A 21,370-nucleotide genomic window follows, 5' to 3' on the forward strand; every position below is an offset into this window, starting at 1 on the left:
GGGATTCTGTCTCCCCCTCTCTCTGCCTCTGCCTCTCTCTCTCTCTCTCTCTCTCTCTCTCTCTCTCTCTCTCAAAAACAAATATTTAAGAGAACGGCTTTCTCCTTAGAAGCAACCATGTCATCCAAGCAAAGCAAATCTTGGTTCTTAACTGTTTCTACACCCAAGAGTGTGAGGAGAATTCACTAACAGAAACGTGCCTTTAGAATAACCAAAATATCTGTATTGTTGGCTTCTGAGCTTTGCAAATACGTGAATTTTTTTGTGTTGTTCTTTGTAATTTCTTATAATTCTTCAGTAAACATGTATGTCTATAATCATACAGAAAAATTATTTTTAAATAGGGAAAGTAGTATTTAAAAGGAATCTTTAGTTCTACTGCCTTATAGTAACAATTATTTTCCTTTACAGCATTTTCTTCTGATCTTTATTAAATGTAGTTTTTACGCTGTCATGTATACAGTGTCTAAATAATTTTTGGTTTTATGTTTTTATTTACATTTTATAAGCACTGTCACCCTGCCATAATCTTCGTAATTAATATTCGAATACTCTGAATAATATCCCAACAGAATGATGTAATCTAAGCTAAAAATTTCTCTCCAGTTGGGCATTTAGGTGTCTTTTTCTTCAATAAAGCTGGTGAAAAATCTTTGCGTATATAGTGTTCTTAATGCTGCCGAATTCTTTTATTGGGATAATTTCCCAGAAATGAGATCATTAGCTCAAAGGGTATGAACGTTTTTATGTCTTGGCAGGCATTACGGCATCTTTCAAAAGGACCGTCCCAGCCTGATACTATGTATGCTCTAGGATGAATAAGGCTTTCTGTTTCTACTGCTGCACCAGCACGGGCTTTGATCATTTTTAAGTTTACTTTTACCGATTTAGTACAGATAAAACATTACCTTAATATTGCTCTAATCTGCATTCTTTCGTAACTAGGTTAAAACGATTCTTTCCCTACACTTGCTTTTTACTTCTAGTCACATTCAAATCTACATTGGGAAAGCTCGTTCTCAGACCAGACCGAACACTGTGCAATGCGAACGGACAAGGCATGGGGTAAGTTACACAGGACTTGGAAACACGCATCAGTATTCAAACTGGCAGATCAGGGATCCGAACTTGGCTCCAGCACATCCTAACCATCTGACCTTGACTCACTCTAACATGGGAGGACAGCTACCCCAGGTGGGTGCTACGAAGACCGAGATACACACTGCTGGTTTCCAATCACAGTATACACATCACCTCTAAGGCCTCAAAATTCCTGAAGCCAGATTTAAGAAACAAAACAAATGAGCCAAGGAAGGAAAAGAGAGGGACAGGCTAAGCAAGAAACAGACTCTTGTTAACTATAGGGAACACGCCGACAGTTACCAGAAGGGAGGTGGGTGGGGAGATGGGTGAAACAGGTGATGGGGATTAAGGAGGGCACTCGAGGCAAGGCGCACAGGGTGATGTACGGAATTGCCGAATCACTACATGGTACATCTAACACGAATGTAACACCGTATGTTAACTATACTGGAATTTAAATTAAAAAAAAATTACTTAGCCCAGGTCTCACCTCAGACCACACGAGCCAGGAACCGAAAGGGTGGAGTCCAGGGCTGTGCATGGTTTTTAAAAGCCCCGGCAGAGACCCCTTCTCCATGGAGGCTGCTGGCTACACACAGACTGGCTACACACACTGCTGGCTACACACAGACACACTGCTGGCAAAGCACACGACACTGCATTCCCATTCTGAGCTGACCTTGCTGCCTGCTTCACTGAGAAAACACAAGCAGTTACAGACTCCCCCCAGAACACCGCCCAGCGTGCCTCTGGATCTGCACGCTTCCAACTTCGCTCCCGCAGTGTGAGCACACGGCCCCCCCCCCCAACCTGCACACTGATTGCCGGCCCTCCCCACTTACAAGGTCACAGAGCTAGCAAACACCCCCTTTCCCTGGTGCATTAATTCCTCTCTCTTTCTGTACCAGATCAATCCCATCGGCTTGCAAAGACATATCGTCACATTATCCGTCTACACACACACACACACACGCGCGCGCGCGCGCCCTTTCTTAACCCCCTACCCATCTCTGGTTTCCACACTATTCCTCTGTTCCCCTTTAAAGCAAAACTCCTCAAAAAAGGTTGTTTATACCTGCTGCCTCCAATTCTCCTATTCTCTCTTGAACCCACTCCAATTAAGCTTTCATCTCCTTGGAAACAGTACAGCAAGATCATCAACTACCCCAGTTCTAAATCCAGTGATAAATTCTTTGTCTCATCCTACTTGATCTAACCACAGCTCTTTAAAATAGCTCATCGGGCCCTTCTTGCTTGTTCTTCACTTGGCTTCCCAGTGAAACCCGTCTTCTGGTTCCTCTCCTACCAAACAGGCTGCTCCTCCTCGAACTCTTCTCATGGGGTCTCCTCCTCTCCCCAGCCCTGAGCACTGCAGCTCCAAGATGCACTTGGTCCTGGGACCTCTGCTCTAAAGTCATTCCTTTGGAGACACAGTCTCCCTGCTTTAAATCCCACCTATGTACAAATTATTCCCAAGAACTGTACATCCAACATGTTTATGTTGAACGGTGTGTGTGACCTGTGTTTTTATTTCTTACTCCCTGTGCACCCTAAAAATACACATTGCACAAGGACAGGGACTAGGTTTTATGCCCTGCTATCTTCCTAGGGCCTGGCACACACCAGGGGCTCAAGATGCACTTGAAAGAATTAAAGCCAGTATCTGCCTCCATCAACTAATAACAGATGTCTATACCAATTTCTTACAGAACACTTAGGTAACAAAAAGAAAAAATGCTCCTAGAAATAAGACTCAATAGAGAGTCTGGAGAATAAATACAGGTGTAGAAATCTCACACTGAGCACAGCAAAATGCTAGGGCTGAAAAAAACAGGAAAGAAAAGAAAATTAGGCAATCTTTCCAAAACATGCAAGATCTGAACACCACATGTGCGAAAAGAGAAGATAAAAACATTCAAGAAAACTTGCTGCAACTGTGGCCTCACGTTTCCCAAATCAAAAGAGACCACTGGGTGCACCCCATGAGAGATGACTCATCATCAAGAGATTTCAGAACCCCATGGACAGAGAATATCCATGAAGCATCCAGAAAGTAGGAAAATAAATAGGTTTCACAATAAAGAACGGAGGGTTAGAACAGCCCTAGTGGAAACCAGAAGACCATGTTTTCAAAGCAAAGGGGAAAGAATGTCAAACCTCTATCCTATACCCCCGTCCAACTGTCGATTAGTATAAAAGTAGAATACAGCCATTTTCAGACACGTAGGGTTTAAAAAATTTTACCGCCATGTTTTCTTTCTTAGGAAGGTGACAGAGAATGCACTTCACCACAGGAGAGCTCAAACCAAGAATGAGGCAGGGGCACCCAGGTGGCTCAGTCGGTTGAGCGTCCAACTTCGGCTCAGGTCATGATCTCCCAGTCTGTGAGTTAGAGCCCCGCATCAGGCTCTGTCCTTACAGCTCCGTGCCTGGAGCCTGCTTTGGATTCTGTGTCTCCCTCTTTTTCTGCCCCTCTCCTGCTCTCACTCTCTCTCTCAAAAATAAATAAACATTAAAAAAAGTCTTAAATAAAAAAAAAAAAATGAGGCAATTAGGAGATCTAAAAATCTAAGGGAGGAGTAAGAGGAATACCCAGGAGGACGGCGAGGGACACTTCACAGGGCCAGCTGTCAGTCAGACTACGACCTTCCCAGACTGTGTCAGAAGACCTGAAGACAGAATTCCTCAAGAAATTTAAATGACCATCTTCTGACTGTGTTTGGATACACTGGATACTGGAAATTTACGCAACTAGAGGATATTTTGAAAATAAACTGTATGAGAAACAAAGCAGACGGAAAGTACTGATTTCACTGAAAGCAAACAGGGTGCAGGAAAGAAAAGGAACTGTCGCATACGACCACATGTCTGGGCTTGTACGTTGCTTAGCGATGTGAGCACCGAAAATAGTCACGACTAAAATTAACCATAGTGGGAGGATGGGGGGGATACAAGTAAAGATGTGTGAAGTGGGGGTACAGAGGATAGTAAAAACGCCAAACTCATCCCCACTATAGAGAGGCAATAAATAATACCTAAAACTGGGATTTGAAGACAAGGAGGGAACTGCTGTGAGTATCAGATAAAAGCTGACATGGTTGCCGCTGGGGGGCTAGAGGGCTGGAGGCTTCTGGGTTTTAGAAAAACCCACACAGCGGTAGTTGCCTCTGTCACTACCTACATAGACATCTTAGGTAAAAATAAAAACAATGCCAGAAGGTCTCACCACACTGAACTGGCAGGGGAAGAGGCCTGGATAACAACTTTGCAGAAGGATGACTTAACGGTACGTGTCCAAACGTTAAACACCCGCACATCCGAGGACAACCATTTCCCAGAGGAAATAGCTGAATGAATTCGGGAATTTGCCGGCCACGTTCCTTTCACTAAAAAATTAGAAACAACTGTAATGTCATTCAATATCAGACTAAGGAAAACACACAATCCTGGAATCTAACGCAACCATCAGAGACGGAGTTATAACTCATATTTACCAAGACAGGAAGATGCCGATATTCTGCCGAGTCGGGGAAAGGTTCCAGAACGGCAGGTGTAAATTCACTTATATAAAATGTTTAATTCTCGAGAACTTCTCCTCTTTCCCTAAATGGTCCCACGGCTTTCTCGTTTAGTTTAGGTTTTTAATGTGTTTCCTCTTCAGAAGGACTTTCTGAGGTGGCTTTTTCTAAAACAGCCAGCTCTTCCCTGGATAGCCTTACCCTGGGTTCTTTCACCCGACCATTCAGCAAAGACGCTGGTGAATGACACCAGATCCGGGCTCAAATCCTAGCACCAGCCACCTGTGTGACAACAGGGACTCAAGCGCTTTGGTTTCCTCAAGTGGAATACGAAAAAAATAATAAAACGTAGCCAACACTTCTATGCTGGGGCAAAAAGCTGATTTAACGTGCGTAGCGTGCCTGCTTGGTAGGAGTCAAGGTTCGATACATGTCCATTACCAAAATCATCTCTTTTGCACTCTTCTGGATTATTTGAATTTTTCTCCTAGTGAAAACATATCTTTTGGACAAAATCAGTAACACTTTAGTTACAAACAATTTTACTCTAAAACTACAAAAAGCAGAGAAAGGAAAGAAAAAGGGCATATAATTCCACTACTCGTCAGTCATACAAAATAAGAAGTCAGTATGTCCCGATCTGAAACCACGCCTACCCTCCAGTTAACTGGCGTTTTTTCCCCTCAGCTTATACAGACACACATGTATCCACATAAGTCTTGTTGGATTAAATAAAACCGGGATCATGCTGCCTTTTTTCCCCATTTTTCAATATATTGTAGACCTGGTTCCACACCTCATCCTGTTTAGCCGGTACGCAGTGCTCTGTGCGGCATCCGCTATTCATGGACTGTCAGACTCTGCCAGTTTCTCCGACCATAACACCACGAGGAGCCTGAACACGTACCTTCACGTATCGACCTATTATGAGATTCCTGGGGTCGGGGGGGTGGGGGGGCGACTCACAAGGGATGGAATTTTTTTTCATTGTTTTTTTTTTTTTTTTTAATTTTTTTTTTTTTCAACGTTTATTTATTTTTGGGACAGAGAGAGACAGAGCATGAACGGGGGAGGGGCAGAGAGAGAGGGAGACACAGAATCGGAAACAGGCTCCAGGCTCCGAGCCATCAGCCCAGAGCCCGACGCGGGGCTCGAACTCACGGACCGCGAGATCATGACCTGGCTGAAGTCGGACACTCAACCGACTGCGCCACCCAGGCGCCCCTCATTGTTTTTAAAAAATACTTAAGAGACACAAAAGTGGTTCTAAAAGTCACGTGAGGTATAAGGCATCAATACAACATAATCACTGCACACCCTTCGCTCGCTTGACATTATGTTTCAAGCTTCCCACTGCCCCTCCCTGATACCGTGGCAGGGACATGACGAGAGGAGCCATTTGACAGCATGATCCCGGTTTTATTTAATCAAACAAGACTTATGTGGATACATGTGTGTCTGTATAAGCTGAGGGGAAAAAACGCCAGTTAACTGGAGGGTAGGCGTGGTTTCAGATCGGGACATACTGACTTCTTATTTTGTATGACTGACGAGTAGTGGAATTATATGCCCTTTTTCTTTCCTTTCTCTGCTTTTTGTAGTTTTATAGAGTAAAATTGTTTGTAACTAAAGTGTTACTGATTTTGTCCAAAAGATATGTTTTCACTAGGAGAAAAATTCAAATAATCCAGAAGAGTGCAAAAGAGATTTTTCTCTTTGATTAAAAAAATAAATATCCTATTAATGCTTCATTTTTTATTTCCTTAATCACTACAAAGTATAGTATCTTCTCCTAGATTTATTAGCTCTTTGCTTTTCTTTTTCTATAAACTGCTTTTCACTTCCTTTGTCTAGACTTCTTTTGGCTTGATTTGGGTGTTTTATTTTCCAATTTACAGAAACGTTGCATGTTGGGGATGTTAACCCACTGCTACCGCTCATGTTGCAGATGGTACCATGTCCTTCACCCCAGAAAGTTAAACATTTTCAGGTGGATACCTCTATTAATTTTCCTCCTGGCTTCCCAAGTTTAGATGGGTAATTGCCCATATACTCCTCAGAATTTTGTTTTTTCCGTTAAGATCGTTAACTGACGTAGGCTGCATTTTAGGATACGGTGGGAAACAGGGCTCTACTTTATTTTCTTCCAAACGCACAGCCAGTCGGTCTAATAGCATTCACTGAATAATACTTTCCTCAACTGATACAAAGACTTCAGAATATATCAGATTTTCCTATTTGTAGCGACGAGTATCTGTACACGTGCGTGACGTGTGTTATCTACCCGTGCACACCCACATGGTACTTATGGTGTTCTGGACTCTACTGTCTTCTGCTGCTTGGTCTAGCCCGTGTAACGCGATGGAGCTCAGTCAAAAGTCCTCACTCACCTGCCCTTCTTCATCAAACGCCATGACCACCACAGCAGCTCCAAACTTCTTAATCTTTCTAGCCTTCTCCAGGAAGTCACCCTCGCCCTCCTTCAGACTAATGCTATTGACAATGCACTTCCCTTGGCAGCATTTCAGCCCGGCTTCAATCACAGCAAAATTGGAGGAGTCGATGCACAAGGGCACCTGAGATCAGAAGGGCAAGAAAAGTCACAGAAAAATTACAAGTCACTACAAACTCCCACCCAAGGGCTCCCAAATATTCCTTATTTCTTATTTAGGAAAGCAACAAACAAGTAATAATAGTGTGGAAGAAAGAGGATTTTAAGGTACTCATTCTTAAAGCCCAAAATACTTGGGAGTAATTCCAGTCTTACAAGAGACCCCACGTAGGAACCAGAAATTTATAAATCAAAGATCACGACTAAACACTGGAATGAAACCACTGAGGTCAGCTCACCGGCTTCATTTCCAGGTTACACTTTCGAGTGCCTAAACTAAATCTCCAACAGGATTCAGAACATCCCTGATCTGACTCTGGGGTTAATACTCAGCCTTGTACACCTTCAGGAACAGCCTTCCAGCCAAGTTATTCAAATTCAATCTTCCCTTTAGAAAATCAAGTTCTTGGGATGCCCGGGTGGCTCAGTCAGTTAAGCATCTGACTTCAGTTCAGGTAATGATCTTATGGTCCTTGAGTCTGAGCCCCACATCGGGCTCTGCGTTGACAGTTCAGAGCCTGAAGCCTGCTTCGGATTCTGTGTCTCCCTCTCTCTCCGCCCCCTCCCATGCTTACACCCTATCTCATTCTCACAAATAAACAAACATTAAAAATTTTTTTAAAAAGAGAAAGAAAAGAAAATCAATTTCCTGACTGGGGGCGGGGGTGTTTAGAAGAGTTTTAGAAGTAGAAGCGTTTTACTATTAGAAAGGAAAAGATGTAATATTTAATAAAAGCATATAACTAAAATAAAGGACAAAACTGGAACGCACAGATGAGAACGGGTTCATTTTTAACAGTCTCTGTGCATTCATGCCTCTGTTCCAGGAAAAGTAAAAGTAAGTAAGGGTTCCAAGGCAGGACTAGCTTCCCAAGCAAAGAAATGAAAGAGGGCAGCTGATCTAAGCTCCATTACTTAAAGTGACGCCCACGTCAGGCCCCGTGCTAGACTGAGGGGCACTGATGGAGCAGGAGGCTCCCGGGCTTCCCCAAGCTTGTTAAGATAAACGACTAGACACACAGTGCCATGAAGTGTGGGTAACGCGGGGGCAGGTGAGCAGCATGCCTCGGAGGCACCTTGCCCCACGTAGGGCAGATAGAGAGCAGGGCAGGAGAACGCAGGGAAGGTTCCCAGGGCAGTCGGCTCATCCGTAGGCCACTCTTCCAAAGCAGAGCATGATGGAACAAGGGAGCCATCGACTCTGCTCTTTCTTACCACACTGGCAGTGACAGGTTTGCTAGGAAAGGGGTCAGGCACCAGTGACGATACCAGGCCCACGTTCTAAACTGCTGGCTGAGTTTGGTGTCCCAGCTGTGCTGGTAAATATGGGCTAGTCACACGTTTTTATGCTCGACTCCAGTTGTTCATAATTTGGTCTCGAGTAAATTGTGGTAGGAGGTCAAAACCAGGAGAGATCAAGACAAAGTTACTGGAGCAATCAGAACAGTAATTCATAAGGTCTTCGGTTACTTGAGGCTGTTCCTTGTTGAGGCACTCCTATGTTCACGATTCACGAGTCAGACAAAGCAGCGGAAAGAAACGCGGGTCAACAGTCAGCGGACTTGCCTGGGACCGTGCGGAGAGTCTTCCGACCCCAGCAGAGCCCCCTTCCCCACCGCTCAGCAGATAAAAAGCTGCTCCCCCTCTCATTCTGATGGACTTGGAACGAGTCATTTGGTTTCTCCGCACCTTAAATTCTCAAAATATTTACTCCCAGAGGAGTGACAGGGCTTTTGACTGAGGAGTTTTAAGCCACAAATGAAAGACGGTCGATGTAATTCACTGCTTACCACAAGATGTCTAACTTAAGCGTTTGCCATGGGCCTAATGAAAGGCAGACAGCCTCGTCCCTCAAAGCACTAGGAAGTTTCCTTTAAGAAGAACTTCACAAATCACTTCTCACCGCAAATTCAATGGTAGAAAATGAAGTAAAATTTTTAAAGATTTTAGAATCCATCTAAAAAATATTTTTAAAACTGGACACAATTAACTTTCATCTTTTAAAGAACAAATGTAAAAGCTCACATAGAATGCTTCAATTTAATCTTGTTTTATAATTTGTTTACTCTGATAAGCCCAAATGGGTCTCTTCTTCCTGCAATAAAGAAGAACTGGCTGAGCGCCCCTGTGTTAGAAATGGAGCCCATGACTTGGTAAAAGCGGGTAATTGCATCCTTCGGAGACATGGTAAGCAGGTTCCTAGGCCATCCAGACATCAGAGGAAACTCAATTCTTGTGAGCAATTCCAGAAGCCTTGGAAACAGCCGAGCTGAAGTCACAGCTCTCTCTGGTTTATATCAAAAGGCTGCCATTAAAGGAGAAACTGACAATCAGAAACTGTTGGGTGCTCACCGTAAGAAACCAGAAAACCAGTGTATGAGAGGACAGACCCGTGGGACAATTGACAAGGTTAAATGAGCGACAGAGTGAGGGCAGGTGAACTCCCTTGGGGAATACACATTTTGTACAACCTTGGCAATGTCAGGCTCAGAAGCAATAAAGTTGCAAAATCTGGTCATTGCACTTGTACCATCCAGCATCCCATCATCCATGTTGATGTCCAACACCTGGGCTCCCATTTCCACCTGCACTTTGGCAATGCTCAGAGCTTCCTGAGGAAAGAATGCCAGAGGAGGCAGCATTAGGAGAGGGCGACCAGAGAGAAGGCAGGCCAAAGTCATCCCTACCTTCCCGGCAGTCCTTCCAAATCAGACTAGACTGGCCAGCCACCCCGACCCTGGGCCCGCTCTCCTCCCACCAATCATCACAGACGGACGACCGACCCTTCTTTAACATCTCCTCCATCGCATCATTTCATCACTCAGAATCCACCAAGGCGCCGTTTTTCCTGCCATAGAGAAGCTACACTCCCCAGCCTGGTGTCCCAGGCCCGCCGTGACCTGGCCCTGTCTTCTTACCTAACTGAACTCCCCATTCCTCCCCTCCTGGTTCCCTTCACCCAGCCACGTCTTCTCCACTTCCGAGTCGCAGGTCACATCATCCCCCTGCTTGAAATACAATCTCCTTCCCTTCTATACCGTTTAGGACCCAGCTCAAGCCCCATCTCCTCCAAAAGAAGTCCTCAGAGAAACCATCCAAAACTTCTGTTACTCTTCAGTGTTTGCCAAGACATGCAAAGCATGTTGCCGGCTATTGGTAAGAGGCACATGAAATAGGAGTTAAATAAAACTCAGCAGATTTTTATACTGGAAGGTTTTTCAAATCCTGTAATACACTATTACGCACTGCAAATATCCAAGAACAGGATATTATACGCAGCATTTCCCATTCACGACCATTTAAGGAATATCTTGTAGGATCAGTGTTCCAGAGAACATCCTTCAGGTGGGAAACACTGCTTATTCCACAACGCTGTGCCGCCTCCCAACTTCTGTGACAGCTGTGATCATTATGGCATGGTTTACGACATCATCCTGTCCTCGTGATTTCAGGAGTATCAGCTTATTCCTCAAAATAGAGCGTTAAGTGTTTAGGACTCTAGAAAGGTCCTGCTTTCCTGCTCTCCTCTGAACAATGCTGGGCAAAATACACACGTTCTATAAATGCTAATTGATAGAACAGGGTTTATTTTGGGTCTTCACAGTCCACTTCGTAACGTAATAAAATAAGTAAGGATAAAATCAACGGTAGCTTCTGATGTTGTCCTTATTTTTCCCTGGCTTAAGCAAGCCACATAGACACTGTCAAGCCATCACTATGATAGAGCAGACATGGGAGCCTCTGGCATTGCCCGAGGGAAGACCATTCGTGATGACCCAAGGTTACACGGGAAAAAGACGACAACAAAATTCAAAATCAAAACCAAAAAGTGTTTTCCAGCACGCGTCCCCATCCCTATCCTGGAAGGGCTCGCACCTGGCCGGGGGCGAACGACACCGGCCCACAGAACAGCTGGCAGTGCTGCCCCACTCGGGGTGAGTCCAGCGCCGAGGCTGCACGAGCAGCAGGGAAGGGCCAGGTCTCTGCGGACTGAAATGGAGGAAGCCACCCGAGGGGGAGAGTCTTCGGCTGGCCCCTGGGGGACAGACTGGGGGAAGCAGAGAGGAGACGGGGGCAACCTGGCAAGACTGGCGATCAAGAGAGTCGGACAGCAGAGATGCCAACACCCCGCCTCTCTATTCCAGAAGAGTCACGGAGTGAGAGCGTGGAGGTCCGAGTCTCCCACACGGGCTCACTATGATGAAGTCATGTGTACAAGGTGAGCAACACTCAGCACTGGGGTTTCTTTTAGGCCAGTGCTCTTCCCAGCAAACCGCAAAGCCTTGAGGGATCATTACTTCAAGGGAAATTAGAATCAAATAAGGAGTCACCCCTACTGATCCCATTCCAGCCTCCACCGCCTCCTCGTCCTGTGGACTCTAGGCAGAGACAGCAGAGAACACTGGGGGTCTATCACTTACTTGACGGAAAACAACAGGCAAGTAGTTTAACTTGCCCCAAAGGCCCATTGGTAAGATGGGGATAATAATAATACCCATCTCACAGGTCTGTGTGGGTTCAATAGTGACGTAAAGTGCTGAGCACCATGACTGGCCCATAGTAAGACCTTACTAAAACAAAAAATTTTTTTAATGTTTGTTTATTTTTGAGAGACAGAGAAAGTGCGCACAAGCGGGGGAGGGGCAGAGAGAGAGGGAGACACAGAATCTGAAGCAGGCTCCAGGTTCTGAGCTGTCAGCACAGAGCCCGATGCAGAGCTCGAACTCACGAACCATGAGATCATGACCTGAGCTGAAGTCAGACTTAAGCGACTGGGGCACCCAGGCGCCCCTAAATGCTAGACACTGTTACCCCCATCTGCTTGCATCTTCCTAAAACGCCCTCTGTTCTCCGTGTCAAATCTGTCAAATCTGAAGGCTGAAAGGGATGCTACAGAATGACCCTAAGAATCAAAACATAAATAGAAACATGGCCAATGGAAGAACGCCATAGAACCACAAAGGCTCATGAGGATTTTAGAGGAGAAGCGACATGTAAAAAAAAGGGCACGGCATGGGGGAGGGAGGGGTGGGGCAGAAGCAAGCCTCCTGGAATATTCGAATGACAGACCAGGATATGAGGGAGGTCTGGTGCCTGCATGGAGAGAACTGAATAGTGGCCTAAGGAGTTTGGATTTTATACCATCTGCAAAAAAATGTCACCCTGTGGCAGCTTCTGGCCTGGGGTGACAGAAGCACACAGTGGAGGCGAGCAGCAGCAGGAGCACAGGGAAAAAGACTGACAGGATGGCCAGGAACCAGCTAAGAGGCTCGGCTAGAGGGCCGCAAAGGATGACAGACGGGCCCTTTCTCGGTGAGTAAAACTAAGTCCGGTTTGATACTGGTGTCTGGAAGACCTACTTCCTAAAGCAAAACTTCAGTGACAGCTGATGATAAGATAAATCAGACTAAACTCCTCCAATTTTTTTTTTTTTTTTTTTTTTAATTTTTTTTCAACGTTTATTTATTTTTGGGACAGAGAGAGACAGAGCATGAACGGGGGAGGGGCAGAGAGAGAGGGAGACACAGAATCGGAAACAGGCTCCAGGCTCCGAGCCATCAGCCCAGAGCCCGACGCGGGGCTCGAACTCACGGACCGCGAGATCGTGACCTGGCTGAAGTCGGACGCTTAACCGACTGCGCCACCCAGGCGCCCCTAAACTCCTCCAATTTTAACTTCTGATCTTAATAAGAAAAAAAAATCTATCCAGATGCTTAGGGGAGGCACTTCTGGGATCAGATTTTGCTTATGCGCAGGGTGACTGAGCCTGAAAATACTGTGGCTAAACTATCATGTAAACTTTCCAAGACAGAGGCCTAGTCCTTCTTTTCTGTTTGCTTGTCTGTGTCAGTCCAGAGCCAGCAGAATCAGAAACACTACGAGTCACTTGGTTGATGTGGTTATGAGGAAGTGGATAGGAATTTTCTCGGCTTCCTCTTTCCCTAGAAGGATTTGTGAGAAGCCAAAATGAAGAGTATCCTCAAATTTTTAAATTTATCTCACAATTAACAGAAAAGGTCAGAACCGGGATCCCTCCCATCTCACCCCACTTCACATCCCCAATGAGGTTCTTTTCGACCAACATTAGTAAGAACGGCTTCGGTCTCCCGAAGCCTCCCCTCCCAGCTGCCCAGCCCGCTGCTAACACGCATGACCGTTCTCCTCACAGTCCCCACCGCGCTGCAAATCACTCTCTCAGAGGCAGAGCGGTTTCACTGACACGCCGTCTAGCCGACGACATGGCAGATGCCTCAAGGGTCTTACTAAGATGCTCACTTCATAGTTTCCTGCCATGATGAGTTTAGCAAACCTCCTGGATCCTGCCACGTTACAGCGCTCTCCAATGTTAACAAAGTTGGTGTACGGTCCGATCCTGAAGGGCTCTAGACCTTAAAAGGAGAAGCATTTTGAGAATTTTCTGGAAATTCACATGATGATATGAGACAGACAGAAAACAAGCGCTTTCATGAGAAAGAAAAGAAGTTTTGGTGGCACAGCGCATCTGGCTACACAGGACGCCTAACGCGGGGTGAGGAAGGACCACGGCCTTCTTCCCCCAGAAATCTTTAAACATAACAAAGGCTGTATGTTACGGCTGCACTTACAACCACAACTCTCAAAAGAATTATTTCAGGGCTTTTCAGTTCAAAATTTTTCTAAGGAACTGCATCATACCAGCTTTGATAAACAAGGAAAAATTATCGTCATAACCCTATTTCACCAAGAGTGTGGGGCCAAGGCTGGGAGGTCAGGAGCCAAAGGACTGCTCGCAGCTGGCCACTTGGAGATCAGCGGGAAGCCAGCCGGGGCAAGCTTCCTTCATCCCCCCAGCAGCGTGCTCAGAACTCTACCTGCTGTCTTTGACCCAGAGGCCAAGAGCCCGGGACCAGCAAGGTCGGACTGGGTCACCAGGAAGGACCTAGGATGAGCCCTGGGAGACTGGAGTCGCCACGGCACACCCTCCACTCGTGAGCGGACTCTGGGAAACGCAACTCAGGCTGTCTGCACCTCTTGCCTTATTTGCCAAGGGGACGTAACATCTCCCCTGGTACGGGCCAGGTTAGGGGCAAATACCAGCTTTACAATTAGGAACACATTAACCGAGGTAAAAAGCAACAGGCGGTGCAAAGTTATCGCTACAGAAAACGCTGTTATCTGTTTCTGTTCTAATGATATTTAAAGCACGAGGAGACAGGGTCTGGCAGGATCTGGGGACAGCCAGCCCCGGGTTCCAAGCCCCGTCCAGCTATTTCAGCACATAGACCAGGGCTGCTTCTTTTGTGGTCTCTGATTTTATAAAAGAGAGACATAAAAGGATGTTTTTTAACACTTTTTTCATACATTTCATAGCAATACTGTAAAAACGAGACTAGATAATACTGATAAGCATAAAATTAGCATCTGCAGTCATCGCTGTTGTTGTTAATGAGAGAAAATGGCTTTTGCATCCTTTGCCAAAGCACTGGTTGAAAAGGAACAAGGTATCGGGGAGAGGAAAATAATGAATACAAGATGAGTAATTATGAAGGTCTTCCAGACTGGTTAACAGACTGGGGAGACATCCCTTCCCAGTTCTGTCTTATGATTTCTTCCCACTGGTAGTGAACCTCGGGGTACCCCTGATCCGGAGGCAGACGCCGAGGCTCGCAGGGCAGGCAAACAGGGGTGCCAACATTTACGTGCTGAGGGGGACCCTGCGTCATCGCCCTACAAGCATTGTATACAAAGTGCTTCTCAACTATTATCAATGTGAGGTATCTGACATAAAAGCTACATTTTCCTTACGTCTGCAATCTATAAAAGAACCATTTAAAGGAGTGTGTTGGATTTCATTCTTTTAAAATCTGATTGAAGGTGATTTTTAAAAGCAATTTAGAAATAGCACTGGAAATTCAAATTGGAAGAAGAGGCTTCTTTGATTCTTCCACATAAATTCTTTTTAAAAATCCTATCTAAAAGGTTCTCTTGTTTCAATCTTGGCAAAGTCAATCAGCAGTCTTAAGATCTAAGGATGAAATCAACTATCCTACCACACCTCTCCCTGGCAGAAGCCACGTTCTGGGGTGAGGGGTGTGCCATCACCCCCTAAATCCCACTCCCTCTAGGCTTGCTCTCCGTCTTCTGGAAAATGAACAGAAAGCCAGGTAAGACTGCAGAAGGTTTTTAACCCAACTTCACACTCACTCACTGGGATGAATTCTATGAAATATGTTCTGACTGAGAAAAGGAGGTGCTGCTTTTGCTGTCCTTAGATTTTATTTCAACTTCCTTAGAGGAACATAAGGAACACACATATTTCAATTTTGAGAAATGTTAAATTCTAAGTTATTAGGGTACATAATTTCCCACGTGCACTATTTGCAGATTCTCTAAGAATCTGTTATTGTATACATATATCTGTATATCTATAAATACATATACACACACACATTTTTGTTGTTGTTGCTTAAAAATACCATCTAAGAATATGTCATTTTAGTATTGTGGAGAAAATATAAAACTTAAAGTTATTTCTCTAATAGTCGGCATAATGGACTACTTTACTGATGTTCCTTATTTGATCACCAAAACTCATTCTAGAAAAGGGAGGCTGCCCACCTTACAGGACTGATGAGCACCCAACAGAACAGTAACTACACCTCTTTGTAAAGTCCTGAACACACAGCAAATGCAGGATCATGGCAAGAATATCATAGAAGCAAACGATTTCCTAGGAAGAGGCTGCCGTCATTACAAACCACTGTTTGTGGCGGTTTGGAACTTTCAATAACTAACGGCAAATCCGACGATTCAAATGGTTAGCCTGTGGCCGAGAGCGTGTTTTCAAAGCGGTGCGTAACAGAGCCGCGACTGTGTGAGTTCTAACTCTGAGCAGAGACCCCACCTGGGCAAACCACCTGTGCCTTCTGCACATTTCCCACCTCTACTCTCCACTAGAAGCCACTGAAATGCCAGAAAACACGCACGCCTCTTGACCTAAGAAGCAAGTTACTTGGCACACGTATCACCACCGCTCGGAATAAACGTACGGAATTAACCCACAAGTGGTTTCTGAAATCCTAACAATCGTGTCTCTACCACTTACCAGAGAGTAACATATGCTGTTCAAAAACAGTGGCAGGTGGAACTCTAGGCTTACAGTTTTTCACAGCTTCAGCAATTTCCCTGAGTTAAAAGACAAAACACTACATCCATTAATTCAGAAGAAAATAAATTGAATTAAGCTAATTTCCAGCTATGAAATTAAGTCTATTTAACATAATTATGCACATAATTATGTACCTAATTCCAAACGTGCGGCAGCAGCTACGCCTTTTAGTTTTCTCAGCAAGGCCGAAAATGAACGTACACACTTGAACTTTTCTCTACCTGCCCAGTCTGCTGGGCACTGACTGTACCAGCTTCTGCGCTCAGAGATACAAACTGAGAGATGGATGGGATGGTTTATGCAAATGCCAACAGCAAATCCCCTCCTTTCTTTCCCAAACCCATAGGTGTCCTTCCCCCCATGAACAATGTGCTTGCTTCCTAGTAGTTTGACAGAAAAAAGGCTTCCTCGTAGAGGAGGAGCACACAGCAGACGGGGTGCCACGAGTGCAGGCCTGTGTTTTAGGTCTGTTTTCTCTAAGCATAGGCACACAGTAGGGAGGGCATATAGTAATAAATCACTTAAAACCCCAAAAATAATTACTCTCAAAAATTTGCTTTGATTGTGCACACACTTCTTAACCTTATTGGCTGTAGTAAATCATGTCTTAGATCAATTTGGAAAAATCAGGCTACTCCACTAAATTTATCAGGACCTGTATGAACTGCTCACTCTGCTGACCTAGATTAGTATGCAGATGCCCCAGTAGAAGCAGCAGGAGAGCGTGTGCGTGCACACACACACACACACACACACAGAGGTGAGTAGACAGAGATAGAAATATATACGCCTACATGTATATACACACAATCACACAGGTATTTTTTTTTTTAATGTTATTTTTGAGAGAGACAGAGACAGAGTGCGAACGGGGCAGAGACAGAGGGAGACACAGAATCTGAAACAGGCTCCAGGTTCCTAGCTGTCAGCACAGAGCCTGATGTGGGACTCAAACTCACAGACTGTGAGATCCTGACCTAAGCTGAAGTTGGACGCTTAACTGACTGAGCCTCCCAGGCGGCCCACCCCACAGGTATTTTTAAAACAACTCTCTTTAGGGGTGCCTGGGTGACTCCGTCGGTTGAGCATCTGTCTTTGGCTCAGGTCATGATCTCACAGTTCATGAGTTTGAGCCCCACATCAGGCTCCACGCTGACAGTGTGGAGCCTGCTTCGGATTCTCTATCTCCCCCTCTCTCTCTGCCCCTCCCCTGTTCATGTTCTCTAAATAAAACTTTAAAAAATAAATGAATAAAAACAAAACAACTCTTTTTATTTATTTTTTTTTTTTTTAATTTTTTTTTTTTTTTTAACATTTATTTATTTTTTTGGGACAGAGAGAGACAGAGCATGAACGGGGGAGGGGCAGAGAGAGAGGGAGACACAGAATCGGAAACAGGCTCCAGGCTCCGAGCCATCAGCCCAGAGCCTGACGCGGGGCTCGAACTCACGGACCGCGAGATTGTGACCTGGCTGAAGTCGGACGCTTAACCGACTGCGCCACCCAGGCGCCCCAAAACAACTCTTTTTAAAAAGGAGAGGATAACCTTAAAAACAAAAGGAAACCGAAAGATATACTATATTCAACTACTGATAGCTTTTAGATATTATTTAAAAGATGTTTTAAAAATTACATAGGCTCGGGGTGCCTGGGTGGCTCAGTCAGTTAAGCAGTTAAGCATCCGACTTCGGCTCAGGTCATCTCACAGTTCGTGGTTCAAGCCCCGTGTTGGGCTCTATGCTGACAGCTCGGAGCCTGGAGCCTGCTTCAGATTCTGTGCCTCCCTCTCTCTCTGCCTGTCCCCTGCTCATGCTCTGCCTCTCTCTGTCTCAAAAATAAATAAAAACATTAAAAAAAAAAAATTAAAAAAAAAAGTTACAGAGGCTCTTGGGATGCCTGGGTGGCTCAGTAGGATGAGCGTCCAACTTCGGCTCAGGTCATGATCTCATGGTTGAGAGTTCGAGCCCCACGTCAGGCTCTGTGCTAACAGCTCTGAGCCTGGAGCCTGCTTTGGATTCTGTGTCTCCCTCTTTCTCTGCCCCTCCCCTGCTCAATGCTCTGTCTCACTCTATCTCAAAAATAAATACAAACATTAAAAACAAATAAATAAATAAAAATAAAAATTATATAGGCTCTTAACAGAGTCTATCACAGAAGCCAACAAAAAGAGTGAAATGTTAGATACATCAGAACAGCGGACATATCATGTGCACAGACTCAGCACAGTGGGATGACTGGCTCAAAATCGACCGTCACTCGAGGGAAAAAGCAAGTTACAAACAGTCCTAAACTGTATCCTATCTCACTGAACTGCAAGCCTCTTTAAGCCACACACTGGCAAGGACTTGAACACATGCTCTCCTTCACACCCTGTCCCTCAGATGCTCGCTCAACAACACGGGTTAGGCCAATGACCGGGCGACTTCTCTTGACCTCAAGGAGCTTGGTTGTCTTGCCATCTTTTCCTTCCATGAGAGAACTAATGGGGATGTGTGTTTGCCCACAGGAAATGTGAGCTGTCCTTCCTTGACTTTCTGAATATTAGTCAGGTATTTGTGGATAGAATATCGTGATGGAATTTGCTTTACAATGTTCTAAGGGGAAAAAATTGGGAAATAGATAAAAAAAAGAAAGAAAAGCAAAATACTGAAAATTATGGAACCTCTGTGACAGGCACATGGGGATTCATTTTATTAATCTTCTTTTGTTTGTGGAATTTGTCACAGTATAAAGGTATCTTAGTTTGCTGGGGCTGCCATAATGAAATACCACAGACTGAGTAGCTGAAACGGCAGAAATTTTTTTCTCGAAGTTCTAGAAGCTAGAAGTCTGAGAAGAAGGTGTTGGCAGAGCTGGTCGCCTCTCTGGCTCACAGATGTCTTCTTCTCCCTATGTGCTCACAGGGTCCCTTCCTCTGTGCGACTGTGTCCTTATCCCTTCTTACAAAGACACCAGTTATACTGGATTAGGGCCAACCCATATGATCTCATTTCACCTGAATCATCTCTTTGAAGATCCTATCTCCAAATACAGTCACTTCAAAGGAACTGGGAGGTTGGGACTTCAACATATGAATTTTGGGGGGTGGGGACACAATTCATCCCACAACAAAAGGTAAAATACTTAGAAATGATTACCACCTGATATGATCTGGTGTCGTACCACAGCACCCACCAACTATATTGACCAAGCCATCCACAGCAAAGCCCTGCGTTTAGGAAAAGAAACAGTTTCAGAATCCATCTGAATTCAAAATTCACCACCACCCCTTCAGCGGAAAAGAGATCTACATTTCATAAATGAATGTTTCACTAAAAAGAGGGTTAAACATAATCCAAGATACAAAGCTTTCACATGCCTTAGATAGGTTTAAAGCAGGGAACATAGCTCAGATAACTATGAAATCCTTTATACCATTTAAAATGTAATGATGTAATCATTTGCCTACTAGGACATAATAAAGACCTTTTTTTTTACCTATATGCGGAGTGGAATCACATGATGAGCTGGATAGCACATCAAATAACACATAAAGTACATACCAGCTTTTACATTTAAATTAATTTAAAATTTTATGGGGGTGCCTGGGTGGCTCAGTCAGTTAAGCATCCGACTTTGGCTCAGGTCACGATCTCACAGTTGGGGAGTCCAAGCCCCACGTCGGGCTCTGTGCTGACAGCTCGGAGCCTGGAGCCTGCTTCGCATTCTGTGTCTCCCTCTCTCTCTCTGCAACCCCCCCCCCCAACTCGTGCTCTGTCTCTCTCTCAAAAATGAATCAACATTTAAAATTTTTTTAATTAATTTAAAATTTTAAAGAATTAAAAATTCAGCTCCTCAGTCACATCTCAAGCTCTCGGCACACAGCAGTGGCTGCATACTGGACAGTGTGGTGTAGAATTTAACCACAAGCTAGTTAGGGAAGGACAGTAACTGAAACAGGAAGTCAAGGAACTGAGAAGTCGGAGAACTGGAAAGATCATCTACTAGAAAGGTCCTGAAGTCTCAAGAATTAAGTCAGAAATCATTTAGGAGAGAATGTTAATGAGCCAGAAGCTAAAACTTCAAGGAATGAGGAAAAGAGACCCAGGAGTTAGTGGGTGGTACGGTCCCAAGACCTGGGATTCCAAGGTGGGAGGTATGTGGGCAAGAAGGTATCCTTGTGACAACAGGGAGCAAGAAGACATCAATGCTCCCCAACAGTATGCTTGAGGCAAAGTGGGGGAGGGGAGCCACCACGTGAGGGCATTGCAGAGAACAGCCTAGTTTCAATTAGTTCGGGTTGGACCTGACTGGGAATTTTGCAACAGACACCAGTGCCTGATGGGAAAAAAAATGCTGCCGTCAAACCCCTCCCTCTGCCTCCACCACCTTAATTCAGAGTAGTGAAGCCTTTTTTTGTTTGGTTGTTTTTAATATTTATTTATTTTGAAAGAGAGAGAGGGGCGCCTGGGTGGCTCAGTCGGTTAAGCGTCCGACTTCGGCTCAGGTCACAGTCTTGTGGTTTGTGAGTTTGAGCCCCACGTCGGGCTCTGTGCTGACAGCTCATGCTCTCTCTCTCTCAAAAAGAAATAAAAATTAACAAACAAAATTTTTTTTAAAGAGAGAGAGAGAGAGAGAGAGAGAGAGCGACAGCAGGGGAGGGGCGAGAGAGAGAGGGAGACAGAGAATCCAAAGCAGGTCCCATGCTGTCAGCACAGAGCCCAATGCAGGGCTCAATCCCATGAACTGTGAGATCATGACCTGAGCCAAAATCAAGAGTCGGACACTTAACAGAATGAACCACCCAGGCACCCAGAGTAGTTCAGCTTTTGTTATACATACACTGGGATTGCTTTAGGAGAAAATTTTAAGTTTTCTAAATATTCTCTAGATACTGTAAATCAAAGATTTCATTTCTCTATCTCTTAAAAACTGAAGGGAAAGAGAATCGTTAACCTTTAGTTGCATGGCCATCATGTGCGGAGTTTCATCGTAGTCACCGAAAGTGTTGGGAAGACCTAGGAAAGCAGA

At 44.8% G+C, this 21,370-nt stretch overlaps 1 protein-coding gene across 4 annotated transcripts in view; it reads right to left on the reverse strand.

Annotated features, from left to right (window-relative positions):
• MTR (5-methyltetrahydrofolate-homocysteine methyltransferase) overlaps positions 1–21,370 on the reverse strand; it is a 133,423-nt gene that overhangs the window by 82,805 nt on the left and 29,248 nt on the right. For 3 of the 4 annotated variants that reach the window (XM_086679588.1, XM_086679589.1, XM_086679590.1), the window contains exons 10-15: positions 21,296–21,357; positions 19,501–19,568; positions 16,298–16,377; positions 13,489–13,601; positions 9,684–9,824; positions 6,992–7,177 (exon numbers count right to left, since the gene is read on the reverse strand). In XM_086679588.1, coding sequence (XP_086535714.1) covers positions 6,992–7,177; positions 9,684–9,824; positions 13,489–13,601; positions 16,298–16,377; positions 19,501–19,568; positions 21,296–21,357 — 650 coding nt within the window. The remainder of the gene's footprint in view (positions 1–6,991; positions 7,178–9,683; positions 9,825–13,488; positions 13,602–16,297; positions 16,378–19,500; positions 19,569–21,295; positions 21,358–21,370) is intronic. The other variant, XM_086679591.1, reaches the window with a different exon arrangement.

Source organism: Puma concolor, chromosome D2 (genome assembly GCF_028749965.1).
Source record: "Puma concolor isolate L17-30 chromosome D2, mPumCon1.1.hap2, whole genome shotgun sequence".
Taxonomy (NCBI): Eukaryota; Metazoa; Chordata; class Mammalia; order Carnivora; family Felidae; genus Puma; species Puma concolor.